The sequence below is a fragment of the Solanum tuberosum genome, unplaced genomic scaffold (assembly GCF_000226075.1).
Source record: "Solanum tuberosum cultivar DM 1-3 516 R44 unplaced genomic scaffold, SolTub_3.0 scf00273, whole genome shotgun sequence".
NCBI classification, from domain to species: Eukaryota; Viridiplantae; Streptophyta; class Magnoliopsida; order Solanales; family Solanaceae; genus Solanum; species Solanum tuberosum.
In genome coordinates, this window is record NW_006239195.1 from 14,836 (window position 1) to 29,821 (window position 14,986).

At 31.3% G+C, this 14,986-nt stretch overlaps 1 protein-coding gene and 1 pseudogene across 1 annotated transcript; one reads left to right on the plus strand and one right to left on the minus strand.

Annotated features, from left to right (window-relative positions):
• Nucleotides 1–1,679: 1,679 nt before the first annotated feature.
• LOC102595475 (60S ribosomal protein L32-1) lies at nucleotides 1,680–2,238 on the minus strand. Its single transcript, XM_006358271.2, has one exon. The coding sequence runs from the start codon at nucleotides 2,183–2,185 to the stop codon at nucleotides 1,784–1,786; it is 402 nt and encodes a 133-aa protein (XP_006358333.1). The 5' UTR covers nucleotides 2,186–2,238; the 3' UTR covers nucleotides 1,680–1,783.
• Nucleotides 2,239–7,141: 4,903 nt separating this feature from the next.
• LOC102595803 (nudix hydrolase 8-like) lies at nucleotides 7,142–11,139 on the plus strand (annotated as a pseudogene).
• The last annotated feature ends 3,847 nt before the right edge of the window (nucleotides 11,140–14,986 follow it).

A 14,986-nucleotide genomic window follows, 5' to 3' on the forward strand; every position in this document is an offset into this window, starting at 1 on the left:
AACAAGGATTATTAACTTTGTTGGTGATCACAATGGAGTGAGTGTTCCTTCAAATCTTCCCTACTCACCAACCAACCTCACATGGAAGGGAAAAACTGCTATAACTCAAGGTCAATTGGAGATGCAAAATAGGCAAAAAATTAAGAAACTGAAGCCAAGAAAAGGACAAAAGTGATCTATTGGGTTGAAAAATATTTTTGTTATGTTTCATGGGCTTTAATTACTGATTTATGACAATACTTTTTAGTTAATGTCTTTTCAGTTTACTCTTTTTTGTGGTGAACATTGAACATGAATGTCACATTATGCCACTTTATATTAGTTATGATGTAATTGTCCTGTTGTTGCTGAAAATAGTGGTTAAATTGTGAAATGTTAACGCGCTGAAATGGTGTTTAATCTGCAACTACATTTTGTGTGTGTGTGTTTGTATTTGTGCAGAGCTCTATTATGCTGAAGTAGCAATTCTAATTGTCTTATATTGGCTAAATAATTTATATGAATGTAGTATTTTGACATTGGAACATATAAGTTGTGATCCTTTAGATTTAGAAGTCTATTTTGAACTCTAAATTCTAATTGTCTTGATGTTTGCATGTCTTTTATTGCTTTCATGGCCGTGACTGCCTCTGCACTCTTATCAGGCTACAAGTTATGCAAAAAGGATCATATGGTGATGAACTGGGAATTGAACCTGCAGCTTCAACTACAAAATTGATATGTGACTTATAATTAGACGTTACGATTCTCGGAGTGCAATAAGCTTTCCTGTAATAGCTAGTAAAGTTCCATAATCACATTATCATGTATTGTACATTGGACACAAGACACATCTTGCTAGTAATGCTGAAGTTGAACATTCAATATGAATAAATTACACTAATTTTTTTGTGAACTATCATACACAAATCGGTATTTCTTTTGTATTTTCATGCACAAAGATATGTCATATTTACATAAACAATACCAAGCTAACTTGCATAAGCATAATAAGAAGCTAATGGAAGAAGCAAAATGCATAGCCAGATGAAACTCAATACCTCACCAGAAAACAGAAACAAAAACCAACACCAAACTACTAGAGTTAGAGACAGAAAAAGACCAACTAATGTACAAAACAAGGAACATGATATGATGCTAATTCTCTATCTTGAGAAGGGAATTGAGTGAGGTGCTGTTAAACCTCTGTGCAAGACCTCGGATGACAAGGACGACAATATCACGGAGATGCCGAGTCTGTACCAGCAAATCCACTTCACTCTCACTGTCCACCACAATTCTTAACTGCATCAAAATTCAAACTTCTCACTCTCGCTTACTCGGTAACTAAAGATGTAAAACTAAAGCGACAGACAAGAAACCCGACCAATTACCAGAATCAAGACATGAATGACTCTTCTCTCTGTATCGAAGCCTTCAATCTAAGTTGTCTCTGTATTTTTTCTTTTCGCGCGCTAATTGACATGCTTATTTCCACACACAGTTTTGCTTCTCAACGATCTTTTCTCTGGGACTTCTTCTGAGATATTACGAGCGATAGGAGAAAACTGAAGACTGTTGTCTCTGTTTTAATGGGTAAAGTGATATGAGAGAGTGGATATTAGAATCGGGTTAATGGTTGGGTCGAATATTTTTTTTACTAAAATCTGAAAATTTAAGCATTTGATAGCAATAGGTTGTATCAAAATCCACTTCGGGAAAAACAGAGTACTAATTAAACAAAACACAAGGAACAGGTTCAAACACTAAAACAATATAGAGATCACATCTAAAGCCAAAATGCTCATTCATCCTCCTGGCTGTGCAACCTAGCAAGCTTGTTTGTTATGACAACGTCGAGTTGGGCAGCTCGCTCGACAATCTCTTTCCTCTTTCTGGTGGAAACATTATGTGCGATTTCTGCACAGTAAGTTCTGTTGTGCATCATTAGGATCTCAAGCTCACTAGCATTATGCACAACAAACTTCTTGAAGCCATTAGGAAGATAGTGGCGAGTCTTCTTGTCTGACCCGTATCCAATATTGGGCATCAAGACACATCCCTTGAACTTTCTCCTCACTCTGGAATCAATACCCTTGGGTCTGCGCCAGCTTTCCTTGACAGTGATTCTTCGGTCACTCTGAGGTCTAATAAACCTCTTCACTCTCTTCTTCACGACCTTCTTGTTAAGCAGAGGCACGACCATTGTTGTTGTTCTACCTTACCTTTGGAACTAGGGTTTCTGCTAAGCCGCGAACTCCTTCGGTTGGGTCGAATATAATACTAAATAAAAAGTAATTTTTTTATTATAATAAATGTATATACACATGGAGCCACGTAGGCGCCACATAGGCTTATAAAAATGGTGTCATGATAAGTTAACTGTACAAGGGCAAATATGTGCCCAAAGTAGGATGGTAGGGGCAAATATATCAAAAAAGTATAACGAAGGGTAAATATGACCCTTTTCTAAGGGTACAAGGGCAAATATGACCCTTTTCCGATAAATATACGAGGCATTCATTTGTAAGACATCACTCAAGTTGTAAGCAATCTTCCACAAAGTTCGGAACCTAAATAAGTCATAAAAAGATAAAAGTGATCACAATAAGTCACTATTCTAATAATTAAAATAGACTTAGTGTAAGAAAAATTTCTATTTTATCCAATATTCCAAACGTTTTCCGTTAGTCTTTTAATGTGTATATTTTAATATAAAACAATTTTTTTTTACATATTTTTTTATATATAGAATTCGTTTCAAAAGAGTGACATATTTTCAAATTCGAAACGTTGCTTTGAACAAGCTTTTTAATCTTGAATGTCTCAATTCTTCGATATTTACAAAGAGATCAAGACATCAAATATTGTCTTCCTCAAAGTAGTAGTAATCATCTCAAAATCTCATAAGTGCTTGGATATTCACAAATATTGTCTTTCTCAACGTTGTTGCCCAACATTTGTTACAGACCCATTTAATTCCAAGAATACTTGAGAAAAAATTGGGAAGTGGTGTTTGGTTATATAAGTTGGCAAATATATTTGTCAAGTATGCCAAGTTTCCAAATACTAAAAAAAATTAGTATTTGTTTTAATATTTGGGAATTTTAAAAAATTCAAAAAATACCTCAAACTTTCATATTTTATAAAAAAATACCCATTATTTATTAATTTCAACTAATAGTTGTTACTATCGCATCCGAAAAAGTTTTGAGTTTCTAATTTAAGAAAAAAGAACAACTTATGTTTAATGAGTTATAATTATAACTGAATCAGTGACAAATTTGAGTATGCGATCAATGTATTGTATTGCCTATACTGTTATTTTGTTATTGTTATCAATTATATTATAAAGTTATTTTTTAACGAAACATATTCATTATAAAATGATAATATAAATTTATGACTATTTTAAATAATTTTTAGAACTTATGGATATAAATCATATTTTTTGAAATAGTCAAATATTTTTGAAAAAAATTGAGGCCAAACACATGGTAATTTTCAATGTCAATCAACTTCTTTCCACACCTATGAAATGCAGCAAGGGGTTCTTGGTCCTTTGCCCATTCAAGGGAGTCCCTTTGTCCGAGGTAAATCTCATCGGAACTATGCCTTGACAAAATATCAGGTAGACGTGTAAAGATATGACACTCGACCTAACTCAACCCTAAAAGCGCTAGCTAATGAGGGGAGGATTGCCCAAGTCCATATAAGGAGACCACCAGTCCATTCTCCAGTCAATGTGAGACGTTTACCCACTCTAACAAGAAAACACATTGCTACGACCTACTAACCTTCTACTCTATATTTGTACCTCCCACAACCTCCTATTTAAGGTCGTGTCTTAAGTAAATTGAAACTGTGACATGTTCTATCTAATTATCTATCCCCCCAATATCTTTTTGGTCTATCTCTACCTTTCCTGAAATCATACATAGCTAACCTCTCACCTTGGACATCCATATGAACAACAGAGCCTGACCTCAGATTTTGATGTGAAAGTTAGGCTTTACTCAGAAGTTTCAGTTTTGACAATTCAAATGTGGAATTAGGACCTAGCAGATCAAAAATGTTAAATCGCAAGTTTGAAAATAATGAGTAAGATGAACACACTGAAATTTGCATAATCAAATTAAGTTTTAAATATTTTTTCATCAAATTAAGCTTTAAATAATTTTTAAATATTGGTTAAAATTTAAATAGTACTCAAAGATGGGCCGGACAATTTTCCCACTATAGTGGGAATATAATCACACGTGCACTACACAATAAATAAATAAATTGTCCTAATTAAATATACAACTTGACGTGTTCCCACGTGGACTTCACTATGACCTAAATAATGTCAATTATTTTTTTCCATCTAATAATAATAATAATTCCAAACAGTTATTTCTAGGAGTAGCAAATTGACGGATCGAGCGTGGAATATGAGTGAGTGGAAATGGATTAAGAAAAAATAGATAAAATATTTGATTATACGAGTTGAATATGAGGATTAGGTCTGTTCAAAATTGAACTGAAACTGATAACCCAAATCGAAAAAAAGTTATTGGTTTACCCGTAATGGTTTATTGGTTTAGCGATTTTGATTTTTTTTGTTATCGAGTTATCGGTTCTTAACGGTTTTAGGTTTTTTCTTAACGGGTTAACCGATAACCCGATAGTATATTAAACAATTATATTTATACCATTTTGTATACAAAGTCCTTGACTTAGAGACTGATTTCCTACTTTCATTTTTGGTTGTTCAAACTCTTGGTTATTCTACAATGTAAAAGTGTTTGCCTTTGAGAAAGATGTAACATGTGAACTCATGTGGATGGTTCATTTGGTTTGTCACCTTGTTTTTAAGTATTTTTCAATATTTTTTTTGTCAAATCTTTACGGTTAAACTGATAACCGAACCGATAACGATCAAAACCGATAAATCAATAATCGATAAGTCAATATCTTAATGGTTCTATAACGGTTTAGCTAGCATATCTACATACAAATCGATAACCAATAAATCAAATTAATAAACTTTAAAATCGAATCGATCGATACGCGGCCTAAGGACCGTTGGAAATGAATTACTCAAAAATGGATAAGATATTTGACTGTGCATATATATGACATGTTCCCACGTGGACTTCACTATAACCTTAATAATGTTGATTGTTTTTTTCTATGCATCTAATTTATAAGCTCCATCAAAAAAACAAAAAAAAAAACACAAAATCAAAAAATATCTCAAAAAGATCTTTGGAATAATTGAAGAGAGACTAATAAGACAGCTTTATCCCTCTTTGCCAATTGATATTTTCTTCTTTTCATTATTTTTTTACACTTATTGACTCTTCCTTATTTTTCTTTTACAAAAATTGTAATTTTTTAAATTACTAATCTAATATTAATTGAGTAATCTGAATTGAATGTTCTTTGGAATATTGTTCTTCTTTATATATATAAAAAAGAAGAATTCATATCAGAATTCACATTAACAATTACATACATTACGTGTTGGTGCTCACATTTCACCACAAAAGTTATGATAAAGCGTTAAATATTCATCCATTCTTGATTCTCAATCAAATGTCTCATATTATTAAACCCTGAAAGAGCATATATAATTACTTTTGGTAGAAAACATTTTACGCAGAATGCGAATTGATTGGCCACAAAACTAATACAAAACAACGATTGAGAAACTCGTAAGAGAAAATTGTATTGTTATATAACGTAAATCTAACGACTAACATCACTTTAGGAATTCATAAACTTCAAAGCTTGAATTCGCCTCTTATGATGAAGTGATGAAAAGATAAATACCCTGTTCTTAACTAGAGATCTTATGTCCGAGCATGTGATAATAGATTCATCTTTAATAAGAAAGCGTTTTACCTCTAAAGTAAAGTTTTCATACACATAATCTGAATTGCTTCAATCTTAAAACGGATATCAAGTACCAGATATCGAGTAAGAGAATGATGAGTATATTAAATCATATTATTCTTGTTGAGTGAAGTTCCACCTAAAATTGATTGTATATTCCATTTTGTTAAATGGATAAGATAATACTGTTCTAACAACTAAATAATTCATGATTAAGATAACCAAAAAATCAGGAAGCATGACCTATCTGTTTATTTTATTTTATTGAAATAATAATGAATGATTACATTGCTCATTGTACCTATTTTTTTTTAATTTTGTCTCCAGAGTCATATAGGCCCTCCCGCCAGACAGACAATTTGGATTTATTTTATATTTAGGACAATTTTTTTAAGTTTATTTAGTTAACATATTTTGAAAAATACCTTCTTCTTTTTTGGAAAATATAAGTTTTTTTTTATAATATAAGTAGTAAAAATAAGTTCTATAAGTGACATATTCTATGATGATAATTGTTTTCCCTCACTCCCATCCCCGGTATCATCACATTATGTTGAATGATGCCTTAATATAATTATTTGGTATGCCATAAATCATTTTAGGGTAAATTTTTCAAGTAAAAATAGAAAAAAATGCAAGTTTTATAAGTGACAATTTAAATATAAAAAAGTAAACACATGAAGAAATTAAGAGCATATATACAACTTCTACTATATGAAAAAACTATTTTATAGATTAATAAATTTATAAAATACTCTAGATTAATAAAGTGAGATAAGCTATTTTATTCCTTTTAATGAAAAACCAGACAAATTTAAAAAATAAAAAATTTAAAAACAAGTAGGACGTACAATTTTCCACATTTAAAATATGTATTGTATACTTTCCCCCTTCCCCCGTCTCTCTTCACACTCATTTGTTTTCCCATTTCCACACTCATTATACATCTTCGTATTTCAATTTTTTTTTAGTCGAGAGTCTGTTGAAAAATATATTTTTTAAATTGTAAAAGTATGAGTAACTCCTGCGTACATTTTATCTTTTTTCATATTTCACTTTGTGAGATTGCATGGAGTATATTGTTATTGTCGTTATAAAAGATCTTTTTTTAAAGCTAATTTTCACAAACACACCTTTCTTTTTCTTTATTTTGTCATTTTCAATATTTCATACAAATTTCATTTTCAACCACATGCCATCAAGCTAGAAACTTTGCTAATATTTTCCATGGAAAAATATATCTCCTTCTTAATCAAAGATATTTTGTATTTTTTTTTCTAAATGCCAAAAACTATAGTTCTATTTAATATCTTCAATAAATTTGTTCTATTATTTTAGTTTTCTCAGAAAGGGTGAAAATACCAAAGAAATTTTCTTGTTTTTAGCATTGTGAAGGAATCCTATATTATTTTTCTTGGAAAAAATTGTTTTTTTTTCTTATCTTGGTTTATTTATAGAGAAGTCAAGATTTTGATTTTTCATTGGACTGTAATGGAGCTGAAATTTATTGATTTTAAGTCAATGTCCATGTGTAAATCAGTTGATATGGAGGGGTTGATGAAGTTTTCTAGCTCATTTCTTGATTCAAAGCTCATGTTTGGTGTTAATGTGGCTCCAAGTTTCTGTTCTCACAGAGGTAATTTTCTTATACTGCATTCGTTTTAATTTTTTTGTCTTGTTTTGACTTGATAAAGAGTTTAAGAAAGTAAATACGTAAGATTTTTGAATCGAGTGGTCTTAAACTAAAGATATCTAGAATGTATTTCTGTTCTTGTGGAGGTATTTTTCTGATACTCTTTCGTTTTAATTTGTTTGTCTGTATTTTGACTTGATATGGAGTTTAAGAAAGTAAATATGTAATATTTTTGAGTTTTGTGGTCTTAGACTAAAGATATGTAGCATGTATTTCTATTCTTGTGGAGGTATTTTTCTAATACTCCTTCCATTTTAATTTGTTTGTTTGATTTTGACTTGACACATAGTTTGAGAAAGTAAATATGTAAGACTTTTGAGTTTTGTGGTCTTAAACTAAAGATAAGTAGAATGTATTTTTGTTCTTGCGGAAGTATTTTTCTAATACTCCTTCGTTTTAATTTATTTGTGTTGTTTTAACTTGACACAGAATTTAAGAAAGTAAATATGTAAGACTTTTTGATCGTGTTAGCCAAAAAAGTAAAAGATAAATTTTGAACGGACTATAAAGAAAACTAAAACAAACAAATTGAAACGGATGGAGAATTTACTTAGGGGTGTGGACCTTTTTTTTGGTATTCAGTCAGAAGGTTATTTTGCCTGTCCATTGATTTTGTAAGGGAATAAAAAGATATTACTCTGTTTGTTTCATTGTGTGAAGGTATTGCGGGATACTAAGTCTAAAAAAGAAAAGACTGACTTTTGGAAACATGTCATGCCTGGCTATAAAATCAGATCATTCAGAGTAAAATGAACAATTTAAAGCTAAATTGGTTATGCTTCTTCTCGAAATAAATTAAAAAGGAAAGAACATACTCAGATGAACATAAAATGGAACGGAGAGAGTAGTATTTTCGTGTTTGAGTATTTTCATGAACGGAGATTTCACGTCTTTTTGTTCTGTTTTAGACAACGTTTAGTTTGTCCATCCAAGTAAATCCGCTCTGAGGATCTACTACTATGCTATTACCTTATGATCTCTGAGCAAGGAAGTATGAACTCGCAGTAGAACAATCGATAATAAGGCAATACAAAATGCATCATTAGCTTTTAAAGAATGATGTCCTGTTTCTAATGCAGTCATTAAGAAGAATACTATCAATCAATCTACGCGTTATTAGATAACGCCACTAATGTTACTAAATGAGAAACGTTGCTGTTTGTATCTCAAATGAAGTTCCAATGTTTGTAATTTTTTCTGTTTTAACTTCAGGGCTGTTAACAAAGGCTTCTTATTCAAGCACTTCGTATGATGCTACAAGATCAGTAAGCAAGAAGAATTTCTTAGAGGACACTTTCTCTTACAAGATAAATAGTACAAACCATACAAGTTTGTATTTTAGAGATAAATGGTTGCTTGATGCCTCTGACGATGAATATGGAGGAGTACTCATCAATGCAGAAAGACTACCATCTGATCCCGACAAATTTACCTTTGTGCTTCGTGCATCTCTCTCTCATTGGAAAGTGAAGGTACTTCATTTCCAGCAACTACTATATTATACTATACTAGTCTCAAATTTCAAGACTCAATTTCTTGTCTGGTGTTGATTATTACACGAGTGAAAGCCACCGCATTTCATATTTTTTCTTATTATTTTATAGACAAACTCTTATGCCAGATAGCCTAGTGAATTCATATAGACGGAACCCCAAATTGTTTAGTAATTTTTGGTGTATTGAAAGTAAAACTTATATAACACCTTTTGCTCATTGATGGCTTCCGATGATGCAGGGGAAGAATGGAGTTTGGCTTAAGCTACCACTGGAAAAATGTGATCTAGTTCCTGTTGCAGTAAAGGTATTTCGTACTATCACATTAATCGATATAAGAAATTACTCTCCCATACCAACTTTTGTGTTTACAATCGTTTAGTAGTGATTGTCTCATTACTCAAAGAATATGTTGATATAAATACATGAAGAGAATAAGCTAACTGTGCTACACAATAATATACAGCTCTAGTGATTTTGTAACAATCGAACTCTAAATTTTGTAGGAAGGATTTCAATACCATCATGCAGAAAGAGGATATGTTATGATGACTTATTGGATTCCGGAGGAACCCTGCATGCTTCCTTCGAATGCATCACATCAAGTTGGAGTTGGGGGTTTTGTGATCAACGATAAAAAATGAGGTGTGTGTTTTTCTGTTTGCAATGCCTTCCTAATTTGTAGTAATATTTATGAGCTTCTGAATTCTTTGTGTAGTCTCTTAGGCTAATAAAATTACTGCTTTAGGTGCTTGTCGTGCAAGAGAAACATTTTACACCGGCTCTTTCAGGCTTATGGAAAATACCAACTGGTTTTATTCATGAGGTATGTTCCTCTATTGCAATTTGACCTTACCATTTTGGTACTTTTGACTTAGTTAAAGATTGAAGCATGAAACTGTATACTTACTCGGTTTAGTTTTTGTGTCAAACTCAGTCCGAGGAGATTTTTACAGGAATTGTAAGAGAAGTGCAGGAGGAAACTGGGGTAAGAAATTCACTTAAATGTATCGCCATCCTAAACTAGCAACCTTAACGACAAATCGTTATTTAAATGATCTCATTACGTTTTCCAGATTGATACTGAATTTGTGGAGGTTATGGCTTTCAGGTAACAAAATTCTCCCTCTTCAAAGAACCATGAGTTTATCTTATATATTACACCTTTTTATCGATAGGAAGTGCTGTATTAGAAATCTTATAAGAACACAAAATGCTGATACCATAAGTATCCGAACAACTTGGCTCAGAGACAGAGAATGTGGAGTTGCTATTCGCTAGATTTCACTGTCTCCTTTAGGATATTTCAAGCTTTATTCAGCTTCTTGCTCTATCTCATGCTATGTACATTAGTTTTGGACTCTAATTGTTGATTTTACAGTTTACAAACAAGATACCATTGTTTAAATTAACATTTATCATGTCCTTCTTCAGGCATGTTCATGATGTGGCCTTTCAAAAGTCAGATTTGTTCTTTGTCTGCCTGTTAAGACCCCTGTCAAAACAGATCATGGTTGATGATGTAGAAATTCAGGATGCTAAGGTAAGCATATCGTATTGGGTAATACTCACCTGATGAGCTAGCGTTTGAGGTTGAGTTAGACTTTAAGTCTGCAGCTTTATGCGACTTAGCATTTACTCGAGCTACCTTATCTTTTTTGCAATGCAGTGGATGCCTCTAGTTGAGTTTGTGGAGCAACCTCTAATCCAAGAAGACGACATGTTCAAGAAAATAATTGACATTTTCATCGCTAGACTAGGGAAGCGGTACTGCGGATTGTCTGTCCATCAACTGGTTTCCAAATTTGATGACAAACTTTCTACATTGTACTTTAACACAGTTGATGATCCAAATTTGAACTGTCAAGCCAGTTAGCATCATAATCTGTATTGTCTTGTGTATATGTGTAATCTATAGGTTATGGATTCTGTAAATATACTTAAAAATTATTCAAAAGAACTTGTTACAGGGAGGTAACTGTCATATGATTTTCTTTCTTTATAATTTGTATATTAGGTTTTTGTATCGGATGTTTGCACCAAACCAAAAAATGCAACACAAGTGACACTCATTCACATTATTATTAGTTTTTTTCAGTATAATTTTTAACTGTCAAGGTTAAATGTTTTGTTCTGGTGTAAACACTGGATGCAAAAAATACTTTTTCACTCTAAAACTGAAACCTGAAAGTCATTTTTCAGGAAAATGGCTTCTGTCATACCAAATAAACCAGAATTTGGAGCATTTCGAACACCTGAAATCCAACTACAACGAGACAGCAAGCTGACGTAACAAGCTAGAATAGTCCTAAGTTCGTGAAAATTCAACTTTTGAGTTGAGAATTTTTTATATGGTTGACTTTGGTTAACATTATGAGTTTTGAGTGTCATATGGGAATTTCATCAATTTTACTGAGTCTAGAATTTCGAGTTTGCTCTATTAAGATGATCGGTTAGAGTCCCGAGATCTTAAATTGTGATTTGGATATTTCGGTATAAAGTTGAATTTTTGGCTTAGATGGGTTCCGAGGGGTATTTTGGTTATAACCATATATTTTTTGAAATTCGACAATTTCATTGGTTCCAAAACATGCTTTAAGATAAATTTGCACTATTGGTTCATGTTTATAGGATTCCGAATGAGTTTCAAGGATCAAAAGGGTGTTTCAAGGTTGCTTGTATACACTTTAAGTGGCGACAAAATAGACTTTTAGCGATCACAAATGGGTTTTAGTGAGGAAATCACTGAGTTAAATATCTATTTTAATCCATTTCGTATTTTTGACATTTTCGGAGCTAGAAAAGTCAGTTTGAGGCAGTGGCGAATTTAGGTGCAAAAAATAGGGCACCCGAACCTGTGGTCTCTTCGTAAAATTAGATATTTTATGTATATATTTTCTAACATTTGTATAATATTATATTCTTGCACCCGTACTATAAAAAGTCTAGTTGGTCCACATGGTTAAATGTTGAGCTTTTGACTTTGAGGACCGATGATCAATTCCCACTTAATACATTTTTCTTGGTGCCCCCATATTCGAAAAATCCTAGATTCGCCTCTGGACTTTGAGGTGATTTTTGATGCGTTTTTCTTTCATAATCATTGTATGTATTTCTAACTCTATTTTACTCTTTCCCCCAAAATATCCCTTTCATAATTCATGATTTCTATCCATTAAGTTGAGATTTTAAACCCTAAAGTAGAGAAATCGAAAATTGTTGATTTGGAGGTCGATTTGGAATGAGTCTTAATTGATTTTCGGGATTTAAGATCCTTGTATTGTGGGTAAACTGATTTTGACAAAGTTTTCCTGAAATTTCTCATTTTTGACTGCATGTGAGTTTTGGGTTTTTTCTCCTAAAGTTGAAAAAGTAGTAAAATTCTTGATTAGAGTTCGATTCTTGCTTGTTTAAATGAGTTTTTCAACCACAAACTCTTTTTGGCTTGTAGAACTTGATTTTCAACTAAAAATATGATTTTACCCTTTTTATTTCCGAAGCAATTTTTGAACTATTTTACCTCGATTTCAATCCTATCAATATGGGTATCATTGAACTCCTTTGCCCATATTTGAGCATGATAATGTTATTGAGCAGTAGATTGTGGTAGGGGGTCCAGCCCAACCTCATATGGTTCCAACAGCGCTCCGATGCTTCAGGAGTTAATAGTCAGGTTATTGGCTAGATTGGATTAGATCAAGTCAAATCAGTACCACAACCCATCTCAACAACTCAATACCAAATTAATACGACATGCAATGCAATACAATGGCCAAAATCCTATATACACACAGCTTTCTCGGTCAGATAATCGGGACCCATTGGGGACTAACAAAGGTCCATATACCAGCACAGACGGTCTCTACGTGCTTGTGCGGATAATCTTAATGCACTATCACAAAATCAAACAATCTCCGGCACAAACGATCTCCACGTGCCCCACTCATAAACATAAAACCATTGCAACATGGACTATCTCCACGTGCTCAAGCCTTACTCATATTCAATCTTATATTCATGCATGTGCATAATATAATATCAACTGATTAGGAGATGATGATGCATCTCATTTCAATCAAATATATTCATCTCATCGCAACATATATGAGCTCATGAAGAAAATATAAACACACAAAAAGTAATCAAGTTCACCAAATTCAAAAGTCTCAATATTTCCATTATCTCACAACTCAAGGTGTACTATCAAGTTCATGACTCTGGTATCCATATAAATGCTCGTTATCTCATTTACACGGTACCGACATAAATGTTTGTTATCTCATTTACGTGGTACCCCTTTAGTATCAATTATCCTTAGATTCATTTAACTCACAAAACTAACACTTCAAAGGATCTGTAATCTTTAATTAGTTGCCTCAAACCGAAGCCCAAATGCCAAATTGTGAATTTGCCCTTCCACAATGCTTCTGAATAATAAAATTTATTCAAATTAGAGGAGTACAAAATCAAATCGAAAACTGAATCAAATCATAAATTGAGTTAAACCGAAAAAAAACCCGACTATATTTGGGTTGGTTTGGTTTCAACTAAAAAACCAAACCGAGACCAAGTCAACCCGACATTATATATGTAATTTTAAAAGTTTATTTTATACGTAAAAATATTTACTTTGATATATTTTTTAAATATTTCTTATACTTTTTCATAGTTTTTATCTTTTAATATATTATTTCATGTTTGAAAGTTAGAATTCCTAATGGTCCAATAAAGATTATAATCCATAGATGTTAGTAATCTATCTATATATAAAAGGAGAAGAAAAAATGACACATGTCAACACCACAAATTTTCAGTATTTTAAATAATTAATAATCAATAATAATTAATAAATAAATAAATATAGACACATGTCAATAATTAGAATTAGAACGACACACGTCAGCACCACAAAAACAGGATTTTTAAATAATTAAAATTATTAATTACATGTAATAGGATTAAATAATAAACTCAACGTTTTGTAATTATCTTAAATTCGAAATCAAAATATTAAATTTATTTATTAAAGAATTACTTAAAATTAACGTGATATAATCATTTTATAATTTTCAAAAATTATATAAGATAATAACTAAAAAATTTAACTATCTAAATCTGCAAAATAAAAAATAAACATTGCAGAACATGAGTGTGATTATTAATTTTTTTTAAAAAAAAACCAAAACAAATAACTGATCCACGTTAGTCAGTGGATAATTTTAAGGAATAATTCAATTAGTGGATAATTTTAAGGAATAATTTCAAATTTAAAATTATTATAAAAATAAAAATTACAAACTTAACTACTACTACTACTAATAATAATAATATTAATATTTTTTCAGAAATGTTCCAAATAACAGTACATAAAATTCTTTTCCCGGTATCATTTTTTCTATTTTTATTTAAATAAATAAATTTCGGCAACAGTTTTAAATCATAAAATCTAAAAGTGTTTTCAGTTTTGAAAGGAAAATAAATAAATAAACGTGGGTTGTTAACCTTTACTTCTTCTTCTTATATCTCTCTTATTTAGAAGTGAGAGTTGGAAAGGACCAACATTGCATTAATACTCTTGTACAACATGCATACAATTTTGTACATTAACTTTTCAATGCATTAATTAGTTGTACAATGTGCAAAAACAATTGTACACTAATAGAAGGACTAACACCAAGGACTAACATTGCAATTATTATTATTACTCATTAGTCCTTATTAAAATTATTATTATTACTCATTTGGCTTCATCTACTTCTACTTTTTCTACACATATTTTTCTTTAATAAAATAATTATTGCCTCCATTTTTTTTTAAATTTTTAACATTTATTTTTAATTTTAAAACATTGGAAATTTTATGTTAAAAATTTAAATAATAGAAAAAATGATTTATTTAACTTTTATCATCATCAATACTACTAATTTATTTGACGTTTTTT

What these genes read in the sequence shown, in the direction of transcription:
- LOC102595475 (XM_006358271.2), bottom strand. Translation starts at nt 2,185, where the DNA reads ATGGTCGTGCCTCTGCTTAACAAGAAGGTCGTGAAGAAGAGAGTGAAG.